This window comes from Panthera onca, chromosome C1 (assembly GCF_046562875.1).
Source record: "Panthera onca isolate mPanOnc1 chromosome C1, mPanOnc1 haplotype 2, whole genome shotgun sequence".
NCBI lineage: Eukaryota > Metazoa > Chordata > Mammalia > Carnivora > Felidae > Panthera > Panthera onca.
In genome coordinates, this window is record NC_138346.1 from 87,777,275 (window position 1) to 87,804,834 (window position 27,560).

At 36.1% G+C, this 27,560-nt stretch overlaps 1 protein-coding gene across 3 annotated transcripts in view; it reads right to left on the bottom strand.

The window, feature by feature from the left end:
* KYNU (kynureninase) overlaps nt 1–27,560 on the bottom strand; it is a 122,148-nt gene that overhangs the window by 86,085 nt on the left and 8,503 nt on the right. For all 3 annotated transcript variants that reach the window (XM_060626170.3, XM_060626171.3, XM_060626173.3), the window contains exons 3-4: nt 14,751–14,871; nt 4,476–4,558 (exon numbers count right to left, since the gene is read on the bottom strand). In XM_060626170.3, the coding sequence (XP_060482153.1) occupies nt 4,476–4,558; nt 14,751–14,871 (204 nt within the window). The remainder of the gene's footprint in view (nt 1–4,475; nt 4,559–14,750; nt 14,872–27,560) is intronic.

Sequence of the window (27,560 nt, forward strand, 5' to 3'; positions counted from 1 at the left end):
GAATCCAGGCAAAAAGGGAACCTGGGTGGGATTTGCAACAAACAAGATAAATACAAATATATGTAAAAACATTTTCTAAAACGATCTATTCCTAATAAAACAAACAGTGTGAACTTATTCATTTTTCAACTTGTCTTAAGAACCATTTCTCTAATATACACAACTGAAAAAAGTAAAGAAAATTGAAGGATAATAGTGACTAAAACTTTTTTTTAAAAAAGTACCAAGTTTTTAAAATATCATTTATAATACACATTTGTAGACACAGTCAATTCATATTCCTTTGGTCAATAAGAAATAGTAGAAATATTTCTCCTGATAAAACACAAATTGTAGAGAACAAAACAGACATGTAATAAAATCACAATTAAACTAAAGATCACCTTCATTCACTGACATTTCAAAAGAAATTTTACAACGTATTTGTCATATGAGGCTTGAGACTTCAATAAGACTATCTCTACCTTATGTAAATCATTTATTATATATACTTATTATATATAATACTTATGATATATACTAACAATCATATATCTATAAACAAAATACATAATGTTTCTTGAGCTCCATGTCTACAAACGTGACTGTGCTCATTTCAAGAAGTAATTGTTATCTTTTACAACCCATATCATTAGGATCAACTGTCTGTAATTCAGTTAATACAACATTAAGGACAAAACCACAAAAAACAAAGAAGTTTGTCCCATATGTGTGATAACTTTGTATGGTATTTCAAAGACACAGAAAAATCCATAAAAGTAGAGTTGATAAATATATATATTTAATTTTTTAATACATTCAATCCTTTTACTTGTCTAAATAAATCTGACTAGTTAGTGGGCTTTTTTTTTTCATTTTCCTTAGTAATTGTAATGAGAGGTGGCTCGTTTAAAATTTCAGTGATTGTTCTGATGCATTTGCTGGGCAACAAAATACTCGCATATTTAATAAGTTTCAACAGAGCTATAAACTTTTAAATGGTCAAAGGAAATCTTTTTGCAGGGTTTATTGGATTCATAAATAAATCTCACAAAATAATATTACCTTCCCACTTGCCTGGCCTGTATATAAACATCCTAACTTGTCTTTAGAGGATGATAAATATTAAGCACAAAACAACAGGATTAGAATGCAGTTTATGTTCTGAAAGCAAACCTCGTAAAGAAAAAAAACAATCCACAGCTAAAGAAAACATATATGCTCAGGTCAAATTAATCCAGGATTTCTTCAGGTTTTTTTTTTTTATTTCTATGTTAGACATTTGAATGAATATAATTAGCTTCTTAAAAAAATGAACCCATATGGAAGCATTATTAAACAACGATTTAACACATCCTTAAATATAATCAAGGACTTTCCTCCATCAGAATATACACTCCTCTGGATAATGCTGACACCTGATCAAGTGCTCTGTGTTCTCAAGGACCTGATTGGTCTGGTAGGAGATGTTAGGTTTTCATACCTGCCCTGGCTGACCAATATTCTGCCCATGGGTCCCAGCCTCAGGCATTGAGAGCTATGCAGATTCATCCCAGGGCTCCTTGCAAAGGTCTGGATTCAAGCCCTGAACACTCAGCCTGTCTCCTTGTGCTGCCTCCAAACTGTGTTTCCAGGCTTCCAACTGCTACTTTGTTGAGCAGCGGAGGTATTTCTGGTCTATAGAGATTTCTATTGATTTTTTTTTTTTTTTAGTGCTGCTATAAGTCTGTAAATCTAATGTTTTTCCTATCATTTCTATGTGTTAGGAATAGAAGGGATCCCTTTCAGTTTGTACTTAAATCTGTTATTTTAAATGAGAAGTCAATATTCTGATCCTATAATATAACCACATAAAACAGAAATGTATATGGTATAATGATTACTCAACAATGGCTAGTAGGAAATAGCACTTGCTTTTGCTTGCAACCCTTCTATTTGTTTTCAACTTTATGAATATGTAACACTATTTAACACAAAACTAAAAATAGATTTTCCTTAGAAGTCTGGTAATTTGGGCTACATCACACATGAGTGTCTTTTCCACTGTGCATGTGATGGGGTTTGCTGTAAGGTGACCCTATTGAGCCACTGTATTGGGAAAACTCATGTCAGAATCTTTAGGTTGTCCAAATATCACAGAGAAGACGTTAGTAGTTTCCTGCATAGATACTGGATGCTAAGTTAGAACAGAGGCAGGTAAACATTTATTTAACTCTTCTGTCTTCACCAAGGAATTTGTTATAGACTAAACTGTGTCCTGCTGAAATTCCTATGTTCAGGCCTTAACCTCCAGTGTGACTGTATTTGGAGACAGGGCCTAAAGGAGGTAATAAAGTTTAAATGAAGTCATAAAGGTGAGGTCTTAACCCAACAGGACTGATGTCCCTACAAGAAGAGAGACACCAGAGATCTCTTTCTCAATGAGTGTGCACAGAGGAAAGGCCAACTGAGGAGGACACAAAAGGCAGCCACACACAAGCCAGGAAGAGAGTCCAACCAGAAACCAATGCTTGGATCTTGGACTTCTGGCCTCTGTCTTGAACTGTGAGAAAATGTCTGTTGTTTAAACCACCCAGTCTATGGTATTTTGTTATGGCAGCCTGAGCAGAGTAATATAGTATACATATCCTCCCTTTGGAACCTGCTTTTCCCTTCGCCAGAGACTCACCCAGCAGTCCCCGGGGGGAGGACTCACCTGACAGCATGGAGTGGGCAAAGGGAGCTGGCATTCTAACTGAATTTTAAACAGACTTACAACACATCTCTCTGTTTTCATCCTATTTTACTCACACTTTTAGAGATGCTTATTGTAATTCCCAAACTTTTGAAGGCTCTGCAGTGTAAAGCAGGTGGCTTTCCATTTTTTGCCATTGAGAGATTAAGATTTGGTTAATTTAATGTTATTTTGCAAAAGCAGTTACCATTTGTCCACCTGCTATCCAACTCCCAAAATGTTGCTATAATCTCCTTTGCTATTCTATTTGTTCTTCAGGGTTTACACTTTTTTATTTATTTTTTTAAATTTCATTACAAGTTGTTTAGTGAGAATTCAGTAAAAAGACTTAAATGCATGTTCAGTCCTCTATCCTTAACTGGAAATTACCTCTGTTTTGAAGCACTAGTCCCAATGTTTGTTTTGTTTTGTTTTGTATTTCTTTGTGTTATGTATAGATTATGTATATATATATTAATTTTACTTTTTTTTTTTGGTATCTTCCTTTAATGGGAGTCCCATGAGGATACCTCATGGGATAAGGGTGTTGAGTATTCTTACTCACTCTTTTACTTACTCACCATTTGTCCTCAGTGCCTATCACAAATCCTGACAGACACACAGCAGAGGCTCAATAATTATTTTTTGAACAAACTATTCCTCAGGTTTACATGGTGTGCCAATTGCCATAATTCTTTCAGGTGTAAGTCTTACTTTCTTCACTCTAATTCTACTTTGTCCCAGCTCACATTGCTTTGGTTTTCTGATCCCTGACCAAGATACAATTGGAATGAGGCAATAAAGATATTTTTATACTTGTCTGTAGAGGAGTGAGGTTTGAAAAGGCATTATGAAAGTTTGAGGTTTCCTCCAAATAGTTCCAAATAATAGCACTCCAATTGTTTAAATATCATTAATTTTTTGTTCAATGCCATAAATATCATACAAGATTTCAAGCAATGCTGAATATTTAACCCAATTAAATATTTTTTTTAATTTTTTTAAAATTTTGTTTATTTTTGAGAGAGAAAGAGACAGAGCATGAACAGGGCAAGGGCAGAGAGAGAGGGAGACACAGAATCTGAAGCAGGCTCCAGGCTCTGAGCTGTCAGCACAGAGCCTGATGAGGGGCTCAAACTTGTGAATCAGGAGATGACCTGAGCTAAAGTCAGATGCTCGGCTGACTGACCCACCCAGGCGCCCCCCCACCCATTAAATAACTTTTTTTCAAAATGTTAACATATTCACCATCTAAAACTTTCCTTGAATATTACCTAGAGTACATACAACTCATTTTAGGAAACACATAAACCAAAGAACAGCATCAACCGTATTATTTCTAATAATTCTCAGATTAACCTGAAATTTATCACCATGGATCAAACTGAAACAAGCCAAACCCTGCTTGGCATTTTAGGATTTTAGCATGTAAAGGTTAGTGTTTACTTTATCATGTATAATGAAGTATTAGAAAATTTAAGTTGATTTTTATGAGATTTATTTAATTACAAATAAATACAATGCATGTGTTTTTTATTGGAGAGTAAATGTTACTGTTAAAATACACAAGAAAAAATAATAAACTATTTTACTTCTGTACTAAATAACCCAGTTATGTTCTCTATAGCCACCACGTCTCAAAGGTATCCTCACTCTTTACCTTACTGGGTTAAAATAGAAAATCAGGATGTTCTTCAATAAGATTTTTACTTTATAATCTAGGTTTATATCTAAATGGTAATGCCTTTATGATTCTTTTGGGAAAAATCCATTTTGTACTTACCTACAATGTCATTCATAAGGCCTAAAATAGTCTCATCTCCTGTAATCCAAGGACGTTTCCCTATCTCATGACCATAGGCTCCCCTGAAATTGGAAAGGGACATAAACATTATTAGTTTGTTGGAGGATACTTGAGACTGCCCATGTACTATTCCATTTTTTTTCTCTATTTTAGCATCTAAGATGTTCCTTTTTCTTCTTTATTTTGAAAATTTCAAAACTATTTGAACATTCTACTTGTATACCTGTAAGCATATAGTAAGTAGTATCTACACTAAAACATAGCTACTATTTTTTGAGGCTAAAGATTAAAATGATTACAAATTCAGTTTTTAAATACAGCTACAATCTGTAAACTAAATAAGAGTGTATATAACATGACTACACTCATGATGACATTTTAAGTAGATAAATAAACTTGGCAATAATCAAAGCAAACACTGTATCTTGACCTGTTTTCTAGCAATTACATCTACCATATTATAGCTCAATTTTATTCTTCTAGTAAGTAAATATCCCCGTTAGGCATAATGACAAAACACAAAATGCCTAAGAGAACTTTAACTTTCAAGAAGTTTCCATTATATGAGGAAGGCAAATACTTTTGAAATACACAGAAAGGAATTGAAACAAAGAATCAAGGTGGGGAGTGACTTCATGTGCTGTTTCAAACTTGTGCCTTAGGGAACTCTGAATTAGACTGTCCTTAATTCTTTAGGAATCTAAAGACTGCATAAAGTTGTAGGAAAGGCATAAGCATGTATGTTTTGTGTAGTGCAGTCTGTGCCTGGATCTATGCTTGAAATCCAGTGAGCTGGCAGTGGTGACGTGGTAAACCTGCTCTCAGAGGTGAAGGGGGGCAGAATATGTCCCCCCGAAACATGTCGCTGTGGTGTATTGATTATCTTGAGCTTCAGGCTTAAAAAAAAAAACTGCTAATACAGGGAGAGGTTGTCCCTGAACTCCCTTATCTGCCTGAAGACAGATCCCCAAAAGGAATTCAGCTGTCATCAATCCCCTCCCTGGGAGTTTCATCAACCAGAAAAGATTGACTCTTGTCACAGGAAAGGGGACTAGAAGTCAACACCACATCCAGTTGGGCTTTGTCACAATCTATTCTATCTTTTATCTATTCTCCTAAGGGCTCTTTCATCTTTCCTGAAAATCACTTATTCTCTCCTCTGTGGCCTCTCCTCTTATCCTCCTCCTCTTTCCCTATTAAGATAGGATTTAAGCCTGAATTCTAAGTCATTGCGAGGAGTTCTTTTCCCCTCGCACGTGTCTCCCATGTGTGTAAGGTATACATGCTAATAAATGTGGGGTTTTTTTTCTCTTGCTGATCTTTTATTATAGGGGTCTCAGCTAAGAATTCAGAAGGATATGGGGAATTTTTTTTTCCTCCCTGAAAGAGCAGTGAGGTAACAAGAGGAAAGGACCCCTGTTTTTAGCTTTTGTTGATTTGACGGTGTGAATATTCCCTGTGGTCCATTTCTTGGCATCCACAAAATTCCTGAATATTTAATGACTGGTTTTCATTGCCTGGTCACAGCCAATTCCAGGTCACCACTGGTTATGACACTATATGTATTAGAAGCTAATAAGGGGGCGCCTGGGTGGCTCAGTGGGTTGAGCGGCCGACTTCAGCTCAGGTCATGATCTCGCGGTCAGTGAGTTCGAGCCCCGCGTCGGGCTCTGTGCTGACGGCTCAGAGCCTGGAGCCTGTTTCGGATTCTGTGTCTCCCTCTCTCTGACCCTCCCCCGTTCATGCTCTGTCTCTCTCTGTCTCAAAAATAAATAAACGTTAAAAAAAAAAAAAAAAAGAAGCTAATAAGGCCTGTAAAAGCAAAAGTAAATGGGTGGCAATATGTACCTTAAAGGATTGCAATGGAATAACATGTAACACCCCTTTTCTGACTATTCCCTAACGTAAATCTAATGCTACAACTCCCTTTTTGGGCATGTGGGTTACAATGCAGTTTTTAAACTAATATTTTGATTACCGTATAAACTGACACGAGGGAAGAGGACTTTCTTTGAGGATAAACAGAGACTGTAAGAACTGAGGAGGAAGAGAAGGGCAATTGCTAGCTATTATTATTCATATTATTATTAGATAGCCTGCAGCTTGCCTCTTCTTGACTTCCAATATAAATGCTAAAGACAAAAATCATTATCATTAAATGGTAGTTAAAGGCAGATACTTGGATCCTTTTTTATTTTAATCACACAGAGCTCCATGGCCTTGCTGATAGCACAATACATCTTATTACATTTAGGTAGTAAAATTCTATGTTCTGCCTCAGAGAATTTATATCTCAGAATATTATGCCACCTACTTCTCACTCTGGTAGACACCGTGGCAATAATCTTTAAGAGTATGTTTCTTCCTGCAATGCATTTGCCATCTCCCCCCCTTTAAAATATCACACACAGAGACTGCTTCTTCATTTTGTCAGTCTACTAGCCTGGGGTAGTGAAATGTATTTAGGAAGTTGTTACCCCAATAAACTCCAACTAAAGTGGCCTGTCTTTATAAAGAGTTGATGTAGATTACAGTGAAAGTTTAAACATATGTATCAGAGAAAACGATGATATTGCTCTCATTCAAAACTGCCTAAAATACTTGCAGCACAGTTGGAATGTTCTTTTACAAGTGCTGGAAAGGAAAAGAGCGTGGCAAACAGTTCACTCCCCATTGAGGCATAAATCATTCCCCCTGAGTGAGGTGCTCTCTGAGATGTCTATGGAGTGCTATCTGCTCACGAAATTAGATCTCAGGACGTAAAAGCCTATTAGGAAGTTAATAGTGGATCCTCTTTGAAATAGGACCATGCTTTAACCATCCTACAAAATAAAAATTAGCCCAGCTTTTTAAAGCTCCTCCCAGCCCCGCCCATGAGTAAATAAATAAGACATTAATGATTGGCCAACACAGATGTCAGGAAATTCTTTGTAACATGTAATTCCATGTACTTTCTTATTCATGCTGAAGGCTGGCAGACTATGCCACACTAAAATATGCCTCTTTGGCATAAAGAATACCTTGAGCTGAAGGCACCTGATGAACAGCAGGTGCAGGGACTAGATTCCTCTGAATTCCCCCATCTGCCTAAAGACAGGTCCTCCAAGGGAACTCAACTATCATCAATCCTTCCCCAGGAATTTCATCAACCAGGGAAGATTAACTCTTGTTCCAGAGAGGAGCCTACAAGTCAACACCACACCCAGATGACTTTGTCACAAACTCTCAGGTCTCCCATTTATTCTTCTAAGTGCTTTACATCCTTCCTAAAAATAATTTATTCTCCTCTATGTGGCCTACATTTTCCTCCTCTTCCCCTCTTAAAATGATATATAAGATCTCAAATGTCACCAATTTTTTTTGGTTTTCACTTTTTTTTCCTGCCACTGAAAGGGCGGGCCCACGCCGGCCGACTCCATCTTGTTCTGTGTCCTTCACCTAGACCACGCCTCCACCCCTTGAGTAACCTCCCGCTCACCTGTTCAGACTTCCTGGTCAAAACACACCCAGGGACCTGCGTTAACAGGACTCCAACCCTTCCCCAGACAATCAGCTGAGGCCACAGCCATTACCTCACCAACTGCCCCTAGGCCCCAATAAAACCTTTGTCCTTTTGAAACTCGCTCTCTCTCCCTGGTATCTCACTGCTGCATTGGTGCAGGTAGGGGATTGAGCTTGAGCTAGCTCAAATAAAGGCTCTTTTGCTTTTGCATCGGACTCAGCTCCCTGGTGGTCTTTGGGGATCACGAATTCTGGGCATAACACCACGCTCTCCTGCATATATTAACAATTAATAAATATTAATTATTATTTCTTATTAATCTGTGTGTTGTCAGTTTATTTTATAGATCAGTTGTTGAATGTAGGGGGTAGAGGGAGCATTTTTCTCTCCTAGAATACACTTTTTTTTTTTTTTACAGAAACACTTGAATTGAATGAAACTGTAGTGTCGGCAGGAGCATGCCTCTCCCACGTGTGTCACCAGCACCCTCCCTGCACACATTGCCATGTCAAGTCAGGCATTGTCTGAACACTAGGCGGTTCGTTCCTAACGTGAAATTCAGTGGGCTATTTTCTTCAATAAGTCGACCTAAAATGTCACAGGTCTTAGAAGAATCCCCGTAAAGACACAAACTGGGTCAAGTCTTTGCGCCTATGAAAAAGAAAGAAAACCATATACCTAGTAGATATGACAATGAAAAAAAACCTAAAGTATTGTGATTATATCTTAGAGACCTAATATACATTTCTCAACTTACAGTGTGCTCTTTGGGACGGATATATCTTTCTCATCTAGCCAAACTTTCCCACTATGATTATTAACCCATGTTATTCTCCTTTAATCTGGGCCATTAGTAAATCCATAATACATAAATATGTAATTTTAAATTTCTAAAAAAATTCTGGCCAATCCACAGTATTCAAGCATATTAATGCTGTTTCTTATGGTTATAGCCCCATTTCTGATAATAAATTATCATATGTGAAATGAGTCAAATAATCATAAAAATTTTCTATTTCAGAATATTGAAAATATCTAAATGCTGTCATTTCACAAAGCAAAAATAATTCCCCCAAGTAAAGTGTTATTAATCTACTTTAAAAATCGCATGCAGTAGAAAATAGCCATAATGAGAAGTTAAACAAAATCCACAGAGGTAAGTGCATTATTTTCATTGTTTTGTCTTGAATAACTTAAAATTTTAGAAGAAATCAGTTAGGTCCAAAAATATTTTTTTTTTTTATTTTTTTTAACATTTATTTATTTTTGAGACAGAGAGAGAGCACGAACAGGGGAGGGTCAGAGAAAGAGGGAGACACAGAATCTGAAACAGGCTCCAGGCTCTGAGCTGTCAGCACAGAGCCCGACGCGGGGCTCGAACCCACGGACCGCAAGATCATGACCTGAGCCGAAGTAGGCCGCTTAACTGACTGAGCCACCCAGGCGCCCCAGCATCTCTACTTCTGAAAACAAGAGTTTCAATAATGATTTTTAAGTTTTATTTACTTATTTTGAGAGAGAAAGAAAGAGAGCATGAGCAGGGGAGAGGCAGAGAGGGAGTGAGAGAGAGAGAGAGAGAGAGAGAGAGAGAGAATCCCAAGCAGGCTGCACACTGGCAGTGTGGAGCCTGATGTGGGGCTCGAACTCACAAACTGTGAGATCATGACCTGAGCCAAAACCAACAGTCGAACACTTAAGTGACTGAGCCACCCAGGCACCCTGGTCCAAAAATATTTCTAAGTATGCCTCTATTCTTGACTTTCTTTTAGCATAATTAATCAAAGATGGTAGCCCTATGAATTATAAAAATCAGGCTGCCTTATCGCCAGTGATGGTTTATTTTGTAGATAGGTAGGTACTAAGTCTGTGATAGGATGTAAAAGATAGAGATACGGACAATAATAGCCATAAGCCAAGTGGCATTTCCTACCTTATATGTCATAAATGGCCAGTCAGACTTGGTATCAATATCCCAGAGCAATATCTCACTTAGGCAAAGTACTGTAATTTTTAGTTACTGTTAAGATTATAATTTTTTAATATATTTTTTCCTGTTAAGAAACTAATTTCACTTTGCATTATTTAGGAACTGTGTAGCTCTCTTTGACTCAGTCCTGCTTGAAGTCTTCCACTCGTCAAGAAGAGAGGAAGGCACTGGCCTGATTTGGTTATCAGCTAAGAAGTAGGGCCGAAGTGGGGTTGGAGAAGGTGAAGAGAAACAGATAATCAGAAAAACTCACCACAATAATGGGAGGCCCTGGACCTAGAGGCAAACCAAACATATGTGGGGGTATTTAGTACAAAAACACAAGCAGAAGCCAGACAAGTGAACAGACCAACAGCCCACCATAGTGGCAAGAAGATTACTTAAATTAAAAGCCTGTGAACAAACAGCAGCCTAAGAAACACTAGACTTAGGGAGAACATCCTGAAAATGATTAGAAATATTTTAAAAATATATTCTGATTATTAGAATCTCAAAATAGATATGAAGGGAAGCCAAACCTGAAAGGAAAAAAATGCAGGAAAATGAAACCAAATCAGATAAGAATTCTGAGCAAGACATTTGGCTTTCATGGAAACTCTGTCTTCTTCTTTCTTCAGTTTTCATGACACTGAGCCTTCATATTGGTAACAGTGCCTCTGTTTCAAGTTTATTTTAACACTGCCTGTGCTAGTACCGTAGGCATTAGATAACACTGCAAAGTTCTTCTTCTTTTTTTTTAAGTTTATTTATTTATTTTGATAGAGACAGAGACAGTGTGAGTGCATAAAGGGCAGAGAGACAGGTAGAGAGAGAGAATCCCAAACAGGCTCCGTGCTGCCAGCACAGAGCCCAATGTGGGGCTCGAACTCACAAACCCAAGAGATCACTATCTGAGCTGAAAGCAAGACTCAGGCGCTTAACCTACTGAGCCACCCAGGCACCCCGTAATATTGCAAAGTTCTTAATTTCAGTGGTTAAGAATATGAATTCACAACTCAATGCAAAAATCATAGAGGCTTACATAATTTATTAAGCCTGTATAACTTTATCTGCATAACTTGTATGCATAAATTGAAAAGTAAATATCACCACATTTGGAACCATTTTGCACTAGCAGGGTTTAGTATTTAAAAAATGAGGGTCATAGTTAATAAAAATGGTTAATATTCATTTTTGGCCCTAATATAAAAGGGAGCAGAGAATTAGATTGGATTTGAACTTTAGAGTGTCCTTGCCCCCTGGATATTCGTTCAGCAAGGCTGTGCATTTTTATCCTTTAGGCATTTAAAAAAGATTCTGCCCTGCTGTCCTGTTCATCTGCTATGATTACCGTACTTTACTAGGAGACTGGTTGATTGTTTTCAAGACTTTAAAGTTGTATTCCAGGGAAGTGTCTTTATGTCATAACACCCTTCTATTGTTGTTGATTTTAAATTTTATATTTTACCTTGTGACAATGGAAAATTACATACTCTTAAGCCCTTCTACCTATTTTTCATTAGACAGATGATTCAGAAAGGAGGTGCATTATTAATGCTTCAAGCAATGTCAACTAAATTTTAAAAAGACTTCTGAGTAAAAGATGAGGTAGCTAGTTTGTTTTATTTTGTCTTTGTTTTGTTTTATTTAGCCTTCTTGCTTTATTATTTTTTAAATTATTTTGTTTATTTTGAGAGAGTGAGAGAGAGAGAAGGAGCAGGGGAGGGGCAGAGAAAAGCCCAAGCAGGCCGCATGCTATCAGTGCAGAGCCTGTTGTGGAGCTCAAACCCACAAACTGCAAGATCATGACTTGAGCCAAATCCAAGAGTCAGACGCTCAAGCGACTGAGCCATCCAGGTGGTCCTAGTCTTTTTGCTTTAAATTGTGGTGGCCCAGTCACCATCAGGGTCCCTGTTGCCCTGTGGATGTCAGTGGTGTTTGAGGGCCATGATCAAAATCGCGTTCTATCCTATCTCACTGCCCATCTTTGATCTCAAAAGTGTTCATTATTTCTTTGGTCCTAAATGTTTAGCTTAAAATTTTACTCTGGACTTTTTCAGCTAAGGTTCTGTTGGGAGGAAAACTTTTCCTCTATTAGTTTACATCCTTTTGGTTGAGGGCCTGAAGGTTGATTGATATGAGATAGATTAACAGGAAAAGTTTCTTTCATGGGCACGCAGAAGTACTCAACAAAAAAGTGATTCACTGAATCGCTTAGGATGATTCATCATCCTAAAAAAGAATGAAATCTTGTCCTTTACAACAATGTGGGTGGCTCTAGACAGTACAATGCTGAGTGAAATAAGTCAGTCAGAGAAAGACAAATACCATACAATTTCAATCAGTTGTGGAGTTTAAGAAACAATGATCAAAGGAAAATAAAAGAGACCCAAAAAACCAAACTCTTAACTAAAGAGAGAAAAACTGATGGTTACCAGAGGGAGGTGGTGGGGGGATGACTGAAATAGGTGAGGAGGATTAAGAGCACATTTATAGTGATGAGCACTGACTAAAATATAGAATTGTTGAATCACTATATTGTACACCTGAAACTAATGAACTCCATATGTTATTTATACTTGAATTTTTTTAAAAATGAAGAAAAATATTAAAAATGGACTATATATATATAAATTTATATATATATATAAATATATATATTTATATATATATATTTATATATATATATAAATATATATATATATTTAAATATATATATATAAAACATCACCTTTATCTTTATCCATTTATCTATGGATAGACACATGAGTTGCTTCCGTATCTTGGCTATTGTACACAATGTTGCAATAAACATAGGGATGCACACATCTTTTCAAACTAGTGTTTTTGTTTTGTTTGGGCAAATATTCAATAGTGGAATTACTGGATCATACAGTAATTCTAGTTTTAATTTTTTGAGGAACCCTTGCACTGTTTTCCACAGTGGCTGCAACAGTTGGCATTCCCACTAGCAGTGTATTTCTTCACATCCTTGCCAACACTTGTTATTTCTTATGTTTTTTATTCAAGCCATTCTGACAGTTAAGAGGTGATATCTCACTGTGGTTTTAATTTGCATTTCCCTGACGTTGAGTGATATTGAGCACCTTTTCACAGGTCTTATTTTTAATAGTGTAAATATTAAACAATTTAAAAATAATATGAAATTTTGGGGGGCGCCTGGGTGGCTCAGTCAGTTAAGTGTCCAACTTTAGCTCAGGTCATGATATGGTTCATGGGTTCGAGCCCCACATCAGCTCCGCACTGACAGTGTGGAGCCCATTTGGGATTCTCTCTCTCTCCCTTTCTCTGTCCCTGCCCCACTTGTGCTCTCTCTCTCTCAAAACTAAATAAATAAGCTGTAAAAAGAATATTACATTTTCTATAGCTAAAAGTATTTTTAAAGTATTTTTAGTTTCAGCTTTATTAGTAACTACTGAGGAAGGATAAGAAGCACATAGGATTAAGTTATTTCCCTAAAGGAATTTATAATATGGCTGAGAATATGAGGCCAATGAAAATAGACACCTCTAAACTACTTATCCCAGAGCAGTGATTATTAATGCAATGGACAGTTGGGGAGAAGAGATCATCTGCATGATTGAGAAGGTTGAGATTAAGAAAGGTAAGCATCCAGGGAAGCAGAAGGTGTGAAGGGTTTCATAGGCAGAAGAGTAAAAATAGAACAGAAGAGATGGAGGGGAAAAAAAAAAAAAAAAAACAGATATGATTTCAGATTCCCACATGGTTGGAGCAAACCCACTTAGCTAAGCCCAGAGTATCTTTTTAGTAAGCACGCTCAGTTTGGGGATAGCAGTACCTTCTGCTCCACTATTTTCTCCCTCTCGATAATTTTTACTTTCTTATTTATAAAAATCAGTGTGATAGAATTTAGCTGGAATGACTCATGAAAATACTGAATTGAATTCTAAATATTAACTCCTTTAATCAGTCACAAAATAAAATAAAATGATTACATATGATTTAGATATATCAACTTGGGAGAGGGACTTTTTTCTAATATTGTAAAAGTGTTATTCTTGACTCTGCCACTAACTTGTCATCCGACCTTATTTACTGATCCTTAGTTATGTCATTAATAAAATAAGAGTATTGAATGACATGATTCCTAAGGTCCCTCTGTATCCTAAACTTCCTGGAGTCTATTGTATACCTTTCTAAATATTAGATAACCTAGTGTGATTTTTAAAGTTCTTACTGATTCAAAGAGATACATGCACCCTGATGTTTATAGCAGCATTATCAACGATAGCCAAATTATGGAAACAACCCAACTGTCCATCTATAATGAAGAGGATATAGATGCAATGGAAATCTACTCGTTTATAAAAAGGAGGAATTTTTGTCATTTGCAACAATGTGGATGGAACTTGAATATATTATGCTAAACGAAGTAAGTCAGTCAAAGAAAAATTCCATATGATTTCACTAATATGTGGAATTTAAGAAATAAAATAGATAAACATAGTAGGGGAGAAAAAAGAGGCAAGCCAAGAAACAAACTCTTGACTGTAGAGAACAAACTGCCAGTTACTGGAGGGGAAGGGGACAGGGGAGTGGGTTAAATAGGTGATGGGGATTAAGGAGGGCACTTGTGATGAGCACTGGGTGTTACATATATGTAAGCGATGAATCACTAAATTCTACACCAGAAACCCATATTACACTTCATGTTAACTAACTGAAATTTAAATAAAAATTTGTAGAAAAAAAAATAAAGTCCTTGTGTGAGATGTCAAATGATAGCTTTTGAAATAATACTTACATTTTGGCCCACTTATCTAGTTCTTCTTCCAGATATGCTTTAACCATTTTTGGTTGCAGGCCAAGAGAATTGCCCAAGAAATAGATGGCATTTTCATCCTTATTCACTAAAGATAAATCAACTGAAACAGAAAGAAATGAAAAAAATGCTTATTCAATTAATTAACCTTCTTCCATTTGGCATTGTTAATCCAGTACAAATAATTAATGTAATTAACTCCAATAAGGATAATAAATAACTTATAATTCTTCCCAAAGATAATATCACATTCTCAGAAAAATAATTATTCTTTTACATTTATATTTTAAAATATAATTTAAACGTATAGACTTTTATTGAGAGCTCTCATATTTATTGTGCTCCACAAGGAAGTCTAAATTAGCAACTATACCCAATCATAAATGGACAAAGGCAAAGAAAAATGTTAGAAGCAGAATTTTTATAGGAAGTATATCAGCCCATCTAGACATACTAGAAATTTACCAGAGTCTAAGCAAGTACTCACCCTCTTCAATAACTGATGTTGTAGATAAGGCAAATAAAAAAAAAAAAAATTAAAGGAGTACTTACATATCTGAAGTAGATATATTAGCTTTATACATTTTGTCACTCTATATATCTATATACATATATTAATATATACATATGCAAAGATTGTTCTCTGTATCTATGTCTCATTCAAATAAAACAGAATTTTAGTGATCTGTCTATCTTACAACTCTCCTTTGACTGCAACAAATACAGTTTCACTAGCAAACCAATTCATGTCTGAAGACTCAACGTGTTCCATGCAGGTCAGCCTCAGCAATGACCCAGCATGAGTAGCCAATCACGCATATCTCTGTTCCCATTGTCTTGTCTTGTTCTTTCATTGCTGATGCTTTTACACACAAATAAATAGTGGGCTGCTCATATCTAGACAGTCATGTTTAGTGTGCTCAATGTGAGAGAAAAACAGAATTATAAACGAAATTATCTTGTCCCATGCCAGACAAAAGTATGCTTCCCCATCTCCTTTCCCCATCTTTGTTGAGTTGGTTGTTTAAAAAGTCTCAGAACACATCAAATGGCTTTGAGAATTCAATTGGCATTGTGTAATATGGCAGAATAGAATATCCAGGAAATATATTTTATAAAAACCCACGACAATAGATTGCCTACCACTCTCCACCTGAGTCGTATTGAATCTGTGCAACATGAAAGACAAGCAGAACTTTAATCCTTGGGGCCTAGGCTTCTCTTGTGCCAGAAAAATGTTAAATATGTTTGTTATTAAACACTGGTGTTCTTGGCAGTGATGGGATTCAAAACTGCACATTTTACACCAAAATATGGCACCTGGGCATACTAAATATTTTCAGCTGAGAGAATTTGAGAAATGGAAAGACCTTCTGACTTTCCCCTAAGGAGGTCATAAAACCCTCCTGTGAGAGGTGCCCTCCCTATATATCTTTATCTCCAAGACACTGAGAGGAATTGAAAGAAATAGGCCTTACTGTTCCCCAAGTTTACTACTCTTAGCTCATACACTTCATTATCTTGTCACATTCCCCCATGATGTTTCAGTCTTCATCAAACCTAGCATTAAAAACTCAGGTTTAACTGCTTCTTCAGATCTGCATTTCCTGTTGAAGTCTCCTCTGTCATGTAAAACTTGTAATTAAAAAAAAATGTATGCTTTTATTGTGTTAATTTGTCTTTTGTTACAGGGCTTTGGCCTCAAACTTAAAAGGGTAAAGGAAAAAGATATTTTTCCTTCCCTACAGCAGCATAGGGTGCTAACAGAAAACCACAAGGCCTCCAAGGGTTGAAGGAAAAGCAGGCGAACCAACTTGGTGAAACTGCTTTCCATAAGACTGAGAGAAGGAAGGAATGTATCCCCTGCAAGTGGCTCCACTAAAGATCCCAGGCATGACAGAAACCTGGTCTAGTCCCCAGGTGTCCCCAGATTGATGGAAAGGAGAGGCTGCTGCCAATGAAGCCACTTGCTCTCAAATGGCCACAGATGTGGGGCAAGGGGGATGAAGACAGTTCACCACAGACCTGTTCCTAGGGATAGCAAGAGGCCTCCACAAATTTCTGGACCCCTAGGAAGAGCGAAGGCAAATTCCCAAATAAAGGAACCAAGATTTTCCATCAAATCTTGTAGGTGTCAAATTTGATTCCATTTTCAAAAAGTGAAAAATGAAAAACTATACCATTTTCAAAAATGAAAACCTATACCATTTTTGTACCTCCAGTGTGAGACTGCAAATTATATCCCTTGCTATATATTTTAATTGATGTACCATGGCTCAAATTTCAACTAAGTATTCAAATAAGTACAGTAATCCAGACCATTGGGAGGATATTAATAAGGATGACTTTTTTTAGGGAAAAAAATATGTATTTACTTATTTAGAGAGAGACAGAGAGAGAGAGAGACAAAGAGAAAGAGAGAAAGTACAAGCAGAAGAGGGGCAGAGAGAGAGGGAGAGAGCAAATTCCAATCTCATGAACCATGAGCCGAAATCACAAGCTGGACACTTAACTGACTGAACCAGCTAAGTGCTCCAAGAATGACTTTTTTAAAAAAAAATTTTAATGTTTGTTTATTTTTGAGAGAGAGAGAGAGAGAGACAAAGACAGAGTGTGAGCAGGGGAGGGGCAAAGAGAGGGAGATACAGAATCAGAAGCAGGCTCCAGGCTCGGAGCTGTCAGCACAGAGCCCGATGAGGGGCTTGAACTCACGGACTGTGAGATCATGGCCTGAGCTGAAGTCGGACACTTAACTGACTAAGCCACCCAGGCGCCCCCTAGAATGACTTTTTAATTGCACCAAATAAAAGATCCTCCTTCTCCTAGTGATCTCTCATTCCTCTTAAATCTAATGAACCTTCAGAACTACCTTATTTTCCTAGTTGGATTCTGTAGAATAATTATAAACTCACTTTATTTTTCTCACACCACTGCCCTTCAAAAGTTTTACTTAAGATGCATTCATCTCCCTGTGTGATATCTCCTACAGGTCTCACACTTGTAGGTATTACAGATGCATTTTCTTCTCTCTCTCTCTCTCTCTCTCTCTCTCAGCACTGCCATAATGGTTTGTATTCTTGGAGAAAGGGAGAATAAAGCTAGCAATGTGAGAAGGACTATTAGGACCTAAGTTTGGGAAGAACCACCTCCCACCTTCATACATATGTACTGTACAACCATGGCCCTCCCCTGTTCACTAGCCTGTAACCAACTATGAGAAACAGTAGCTATGGTAGGTCAGAGAGGGGGGATGCATTGGAGAGGAGAAATTCATAAATGAATTTCCTATTGCAATGCCTTTCAACAAATATTCAGTATGTTTGGAGCATCCAGTTAATGTTATCAAAGTTGGCCAAATATTGATCTAATTGCAAATATACTGTCGGATAACAGTACTAGCTGTTCTCTTTGAAAGAAATGAAGTATTATTATCTTACAACCATATATACATAGGTATAATACTTTTTAAACTAGTTAAGATAATCTATTCATGAAATGATAATTTTAAAAAGACAAATATAAAACCAGACATTTATGATCTTTATATATTTTATTTGGATTTATGTACTAATTTATCACATCAGGAACTTTACAAAAATACAGTGCCTACGCTTGATACAGAGACTCCAATTTAATTGGTCTGTATGGGGCCTGGAGGTAGACACTATTTTAAAATCTTTCCAAATAATTCATTATATGGCCACATTTCAAAAGTCCTGGCATTAGCCCCCATATTAAAAACAAAACAAAACCAAAACTGAGATTTCCCAAGTTTAACTGATTTCTTCAGGTCACAGAAGATACCTAACTTTTAACTTAATGTAGAATGTCATTATTATAATTTACAATTTTATTAGTCCACTTAAAGTAAAATACATGTGAAATCATTCTAAAGCAAGGTTAGTTAATTATAAAGTGATTTTAATATTTTCCTTATTATAAATTAAAGAGGAAACCTAGAAGTAACTGAAAAACAGAAATAAATTCCAAAGATTTAAAAAATGACTAGTTTATGTAAAGAATATTTTCTAAAGTAAATTTTATATAAAAAGGAAGTCAAGCCTTAATGGTTTTGTTTCTAAGGTGACAGTGTGTATCTTTGTTATGTATGCCAGGGGATACTATATGCATGTAAACCGACATAAACTGAGAGTGTCAGTGTGTGAAGTAAATCTAAATATTTCCTTTCAGCATTGCAAATTTTGTTTAGTTAATTCTGTATAATTTTAATGTTTATTATCAGAATATTATTAGATACTTATTGATTGGAATAAAATACTAGTTTAGTAACATATTCTGCTCTAATTTTTTCAAATAATAAATTTCACTCTTTTTAAATATAGCTAGTTTTAATTGATGCTTTTCTCTTGAACTCCTGGGTTGGCTCCTGTGACTAATAGATTTTCATCACAAATTTTTCTTTCTGTCTGCAGTAATGGGGAAAAAAAGAAAGAAACATCTCTGTGAAAGTTAACCCCCACCAGAAATATATTTGTTTATTTGTTTTGAAAGACTTTATATTTAAGAGTTTGTTTCCTCCATATGTGTATGAAAAAATGAAACCCTTTACCCAGCAAAGGGACATTAGATAGGTAGGTTTATGGGCATTACTGCAGTGCTGTGCTGATTAGAAATCCTAGGCTAAAACTTTAACCTACTATGAGTGTTTATTTGACAAATCTGAGCTAAGTTTTTATTTATTTTAAAGAAGGAATTCTGTTCTCAAATTCAGGAAGAAAAAGAAAAGAAAAAAGGAAAGAAAGAACAATTTTTAAAAAGACCCTCCTCAAAGAGATACAATGTTTTTGCAGATTAGTGAACACGAAATTATTGCTGACTGTATTATAATCATTAATGGAAAGCATAGGGATTCAAGCTGTGTTTGTTTCATTCGTGTTTTGATTATTTGGAACCCTGGTAATACCGATAAGATTGTAAGCAGATGATATGAATTTATTGGATAAGAACTATCTAATTGTAAAATTGTCTCAGTCTAAATGCTTGTGGTACTAATATGACTGGGTTCGGGTTGTTATAGTTGTTGGCAGTACTGAATCCAATCTTGGCAATTTGGAATACTGCTGAACTGAAATTGATGCTTAAGTCTATAAGTCTCTGAGACGATAGTCCTCTGAGGAACTAGATCAAAATTTTATCAATAAACAAATAATCTCCAGATGAAAACCAATGGGGGGCCAAGACTGATCCCTCTTATTACATGACACCTAGGGTACTGCATCTCAATATTCCCAAGGACCAGTTCTGGTTCTGGTCATCAGAATGAAAAACTAGCTTGCTCAGGGTGCCTGGGTGGCGCAGTTTGTTGAGCTTTGGACTTCTGCTCAGGTCATGATCTCATGGTTCATGGGTTCCAGTCCCACAACCGGCTCTGTGCTGACAGCTTGGAGCATGGAACCTGCTTCAGATTCTGTTATCTCCCTCTCTCTCTCTGTCCCTCCCCCACTCACTCTCTGCCTTTCTAAAATAAAATAAAATAAAAAAAAAAACATTAAAAAAACTAGTTTGCTAACATAATCTTCAAAAAAGTTTTAGAATAAATGTTTTTTCCTCAAAGTATAGTTTAGATTTAATATGGTTTTGTTTCTTGTACTACAGAAAAATACTTCTGGCCTTCTATATTTTAGAAAAATCTAAGACACAATTTGACATGGGAAAGTACATCCTGACACACTGAATGTAAGTAAAATACATTGAGTAGCATTTTAGAATCTGAGGAGTTTGAAAAATAAATGATAGTAAGTATACTGGGGAAGAAAACCAGAATTTGAAATGCCACCAAATTGGCATTGACTTTCTCATTTTCTTTCTACTTCTGAGGAATCTCTCAGGGTTTGCTTTCAAAGAGAGCCAGAAACTCCAAGTTTTGTAGTGAGTGTGAACTATAAGAACTCCAAGAGAAGCCCACTATCCCTATTTCTGAAGAGTTACAAAGAGAATCACTAAGGGCCAGAGAGACAGAGAGAGTGAGAGTGGTAGAAATCTTGTTGGTGAAAGGGCGGGCCTACGCCGGCCGACTCCATCTTGTTCTGTGTTCTTCACCTTGACTACACCTCCTCCCCTTGAGTAACCACCCCCCCCTCACCTGCCTAACAGGACTCGGACCCTTCCCCAGCCAATCGGCTGAGGCCATAGCCATTACCTCACCAACTGCCCCTAGGCCCCAATAAAACGTTTGTCCTTTTGAAACTCGCTCTCTCCCTCGTATCTCACCACTGCGTCGGTGCAGGTAGGGGATTGAGCTCGAGCTAGCTCGAATAAAGGCTCTTTTGCTTTTGCATCGGACTCAGCTCCCTGGTGGTCTTTGGGGATCACGAATTCTGGGCATAACATTGGCTTTTCTCTTTTTTCTTTCATTTATTTCTGTTCTCTTCCATAGTAACCACTAGTCAATTCTGTGAGAGTGGCAGCAGTTATAATAACAGTAGTTGCACAGGAACCCAAATCACTGAGAAAGGAAACCCTTCCCTCTAACTACAGGAAGGATGGTTCTAAGAATGTGGGATAACTCTAGTTGTTTTGTTTTCTCCCTGTCCTCTTGTTTCTGGTGCCCAGAAGCAAGCATAGTCATATGCATAACAAAAAGGATCAATTAAAATGCCCATTTTCTAGCCAGAGGAAAATGAAGATGGACCCTGGGAAGCAAGAAATTGTTAGGCCTATTGAAAAGAGAGAGCTTAAGAAAATGATCATATACCTTTGTACGTGAACTTTTGAGCGCACCCATGTACTGTGCCTGAATGGATCTAAGTCTAAGTGATTCAACAAAATTTGAGAATTGAACCTAGATTCTAAATTGGTGTTTGAGTGTCATATATACAGGAAAGATCCAAATAATACTGCAAAGTCTTTGAAAACTGAATTACCATTGGAACTACCATCCACAGAAGGTGAGTAGGAACTTGCAAACAACTTATCTGAGTAGATTGCTTGCTAAAGTAAACCAAAGGAAATGAACAATATCAACATTCTTGATAGGATTTAAAATGACAAAGACTTATAGGGTAATACCAAAATGTCTAGAACACAATATAAATTTACTCAACACAAGATGAACCAGAACCGTCTCAACATACCTTAATGGAAAAGAAAATCAATGGACATCAAACCCAAAACAACACAGATATTGGAATTATCAGACAAAGACCATAAGGTAGCTATTATAACTATAGTCCAAGATGTAAGGGAAAGCACTTTTGAAATGAATATAAAAAAAAATAAAAAGTTTCAGCAGAGAAGTAAAATATTTTAAAAAGAAACAAACTGAAACTTTAGAACTGCAAAATACAATAAACTAAATTTTTGAGAAATTCCAAAATGGACTCGAGAGCAGAATGAACATGACAAAGGAAAGAGTCCTTGAACTTGTAGACAGATCAAAGAAATTATCCAATTTGTACATCAGAGGGGGGAAAAAAAGAAATTGTAAGAAAATGATTACAATCTCAAGAATATGTAAGCCAGTACCAAAAGGTATAATATTTGTATTATTGGAATATCAGAAGAAAAGGAAGAAGAATGGGATGCAAAAATGTTTTAAGAAATAATGGTTAAAAATTCCTCAAATTGGTCAAAAATTTAAACTTGCATACTTAAAAATCTCAGTGAACTCCAAGGAGGATAAACTCAAATAAATGCATGCCCCAAAGAGGTTAGAGGTTAGAATAAGAGACTCTTAAAAACTGAGAACAAACTGAGGGTTGATGGGGGGTGGGAGGGAGGGGAGGGTAGGTGATGGGTATTGAAGAGGGCATCTTTTGGGATGAGCACTGGGTGTTGTATGGAAACCAATTTGACAATAAATTTCATATATTAAAAACAAAAACAAAAAAAAAAAAAAAACAAATAAATGCATGCCCAGACACATATAATCAAACTGCTGATAATTTAAGACAAAGAAAAATCTTTAAAGCAACCACAGACATCGGTCCTATGTCTATTGGGGACCGATAATTCTAATGATGACAATTTCTCATCAAATAACATGGAGGACAGAAACCAATGGACCAAAATTTTTAAGAAGTGACTGAAAGAAAATAATTGTCAGCACAGAATTCTATGTCTGGCAAAAATATTCTTCAGAAATGGAGGCATAATAAAGACATTTTCAGGGGAAGGAAAATGAGGAAAAACCTTTGGTTGTAGATCTGTCTAAAAGAAATACTAAGGGAAGTTCTTTTGGGTGAGAAGAAATAATACTAGAGGGAAGTTTGGATGTTAGGAATGAAAGAAGAGCAACATAAGTAGTAGGTATCTAGGTAAATGTAAAAGACTCTTCTTTAATATTTTTAAATACACATGATATACAGTTATACATATTGAAAAGAAAAAATGAAAACGGTATCTGTTTGGGTTTTCAGAGTTTGTAGATGTAATATATATAACAACTATGACATAAAAAGATGAGAAAGAGAGCTAATTATATAATTTTAATTTTCTACATCCTATTTGAAGTGATAAAATATTGTTTCTAAATCAAGTAATGAGTTTAAATAGATATTTAATATATATTAATAACTATTAATTAATATATTATATATAATGTATATTTTATATTATATATTTTTAATCTCTAGAGCAACCAGTAAATCAAACCAACAAAAACTACACAAAAAGATATAATACAAAACTTAATATGTTACTTAATGTGATACCAAAAAAATATAGATATCATCAAAGCAAAGGCAAGAAAGGGGGAAAGAAATAAAGGAAACTTGACACAAAACAAATAATAAAATGGTAGATCTAAATCTACACCTGTCAATAATTACATTACACATAAAGAGTCTGAATATGCCAATGAAAATTCATTGCCAGAGTGAATATAAAAAGAGACCCAACTCTGTTCTATCTATAAGTAGACAGTCTATTTTTCAATTGCAATGATATAGGTAGGTGGAAAAAGATATGCTAAGGAAACACTGATCAAAATGAACCTAGATTAGTATATTAATATCAGACAAGGAAGACTACAGAGTAAAGAAATTACCAGGGATAAAGTAGAACATTACATAATGATAATGTATCAATTCAATAAGATATAACAATCTCAAATGTGAATGCATCTAATACCAGAGTTATTTCTCCCAGTTAACAGTTTATTCATTGAATAATTAACTCAGGTTTGTTCAATCAGTATTTAAAATATTTCTTGAATCTCTTCCCTTTTTTCACCTCCAATGCATTTACTTTGATTTCTATAGTTTCTTTTGGATTTCTGAAAAAATATTCTACATCATTTCCTTAATTCTACTTTTGCCTTCTTCAATTTGAGTCTGCAGTCTTGATGAAATGAAATTAGTAACATTAATATACAATTTTGTGGTTCCAAGCTTAAACATTTTCCACAGCTATGAATAAACTCAGCAGAAATTCAAACATTACTGGGCAGTTAAAAGAAAGAAAGAAAGAAAGAAAGAAAGAAAGAAAGAAAGAAAGAAAGAAAGACCCACATGCAAACACACACACACACACACACACACACACACACACACACACACGCACGCAAATTTTCTAATTCTTCAGCAACTATGCTTTCTCTTGCTTGTGTGTTTACAAATGCTGTTATTTCTGAGGGATAAGACCTCACTGGCCACCTCCACCTTAGGGTCTGCCTAGAGGACTCCCATTCATACAAAGAGAAATAACATAGCCCTTGCTTTCAGGGAACAATTAGTCTAATACAAAAGGAAAGACAAAATTACAAGTAGGTCCATGGGGTGCCTCGGTGGCTCAGCCGGTAAAGCATCCTCTTGGTTTCCCCTCAGGTCATGATCTTGTGGTTGGTGAGTTCGAGCCCTGCATCGGGCTCTGTGCTGACAGCTCAGAGCCTGGACCATGCTTAGGATTTTGTGTCTCCCTCTCTCTCTGCCCCTCCCCTGCTCATGCTCTGATTCTCTCTCTCTCTCTCTGGTAAAAATAAATAAACATTTACAAAATTTTTTAAAAAGATTACAAGTCCACAAAATTGCATAATGCAAGTGCAATGAGAAATTCAAAATGTCTACGAAATCAAATTTTTAACTAAGAAATATTCTTACTTTTTTTCTTATAGAAATTAGATATATAAATCATTAGAATCCTATAGTCATAAATATAGCTGGATAAAACCTTTATTTAACATGTTAGCTACTATTAAATAAAGGATTATACTTTATGCTAAAAAGCATACTTTCCCATATTTCATTCACTGATACCTCATACTTGTCACTAACTTCTGAGCCTAACAATAGTTGAACTGAAGAGGCTCTATTATATTACATGGAACCCCTGGAGACAAACTCAAGCATGGCAGTTTTCTATGCCAATTGTATCTAACAGGATAATATCACAAAGTCATAGTAATGGTAGATCTTGTTTGGAGAGCATTCAATTTAACTTATTAAAGTTGAATGACAATTTTCTCATCTTTCCTGAACATATGATAAAATTGAAAGAGGGGAATATTTGAGGATGAAAGAAACAGTGATAGGAATACCATTGAAATAACTTTCTAGGTCCAAGACGGAGCTGCTTCTGCCCAGGATGATACATCAGCATGGAAACTTAGGTGACTTTCCTAGTCCCTATTAATGTTCTGCTTGACCAGAAAGGCAGTACATACTGTCAGCCAATCCTAATGCCAAGCCAACTCTGGACTCTATACTTATTTCCTTATTCCTTCTTGCCCCAAACAAGTTTTACTATGTGGCCCCACCAAATCAGACATTTTCTATTTTTCTCTTCCTTGTTCTTTATTCTTTGTCCTATAAAAGCTTCCTGCCTCCCACCCCATTTTGCAGTTCCCTGGACCCTAGGGAATGGAAATTGTGAGTTTCAGGAAGTGTTAAATAAAGTCTGTATCATCTAAATTGTCTTCGTTATCATTTTTAAGCAACTCTTTGTGTAAAACTACTCTCAAACACAAGTTACTTACAAGGGCATTGTCTAATTTAATGATCTATATAGAGCAAAATAGTAACAGGTTTGGTAGATTACTGGCCACTTGGAGCTGGGGATGTAAAAAGGGAGTAAAGACTCAGGTTGTGGTGATGATCATCAAACTATAAGCACCTATTGAACTATGCACTTAAAAACATTTTTTTAATGTTTATTTACTTTTTGAGAGAGAGAATGAGAGAGAGAGAGAGACAGAAGCAAGGGAGGGGCAGAGAGAGAGAGGGAGACACAGAATCTGAAGCAGGCTCCAGGCTTTGAGCTGTCAGCATATAGAGACTGATGTGGGACTTGAACCCATGGACCATGAGATCATGACCTGAGCCAAAGGCAGACACTTAACCAATTGAACCACCCAGGTGCCCCAAATTGTGCACTTAAAATACTAAATGATATAAGTCAGACAAAGAAAGAAAATATTGTATGATATCACTGATATGAAGAATTGAATGAATGAATGAATGAATGAATGAATAAATGAATGAATGAATGAATGAATAAATAAATAAATAAATAAATAAATAAATAAATAAATAAATAAAAAATAAATATAAATGAACTGATAGATACAGAGACAGATTGGTGGTGGTTGCCAAAGGCGTCAGGTGTGGGGTAGGCAAAATAGGTAAAAACACTCAAAAGGTACCAACTCTCAGTTATAAGATAAGCAAAACCTGGGGGTATCCTGCAGAGCATAAAACAAAGTGGATTCTATGGTATATAAATTCCAACTCAATAGAGTAGTTTCTTTTTTAAGTAAGCTCTATGCCCAACATGAAGCTTGAGCTCATGACCCTGAGATCAAAAGTCCCATGCTCTACTGACTGAGCCAGTCAGGTTCCCTTAGAGTAATCTTCGAAAAAGTAATAGCTTTGAGTCAAGACAACTGGAGAAGGAGTCCCAAAATTTGGAATCCATTTCTGGTTATATCATCCAGCTACATGGACTAGGCAAATTCATTTAAAATTCCTTACAGGGGTGCCTGGGTGGCCTAGTCGGTTAACCATCTGACTTCAGCTCAGGTCATGATCTCACGGTTCGTGAGTTGGAGCCCCTCATTGGGCTCTGTGCGGATAGCTGAGAGCCTGCCTCAGATCGCTGTCTCCCTCTCTCTCTGTCTTACCCCCCTCCACGCCGCTCACACTCTCTCTCTCTCAAAAATAAATAAACATTAAAAAAAAAAATTTAATTTAAAACTCCTTAGAACAAGTTGTTAATATAACTAAGACTTAAAAAATTAAAATCAATTGAAAAATAAAATATCTAGAAGCAATAAACTTTATACATGAAGAAAAAATTACAACTTTTTAAGAAAAGCAAATGGCCAAGGAGTTTATACAAATTTCAAACACTGTTCCAAGATTTGCAAATTCAAACAAGGAAGGAACAATTTTTGATTACCAAATAAGCAAAGATGTCCATGACACAAGTGCTTTTGTTTCTGGAGGAAATACAAATGTAAATGTGGAAGTCATTTTGGTACTTTGATAGGTAGGTCATAAAGACTTTGTCTTGTATCTCTGAAAAACCAATATATGAAAATACAATAAAAAGAAGAGTTGGGATCTTATGGAACTATCCAGTATCCTCTCAGAGATTCAGGAACAATTATGTTCCAAACAGGAATAATTTAGAGAGATTTAGACACGTCTTTCCAATATTTATGTCTTGCATGCCTTCCTTGCTTGCTTTCTTCCTTTTTCTTGGTGCATATGTTTGTGCATGAGTGTGTGTGTGCATGCATGTGTGCATGTGTTATTTTGGGGGTATGGTCTTTAGAACAACATTGAACATTAAGTGCAACATCAGCTAAGTAAAAATAATTTTGACCCTTTTCTC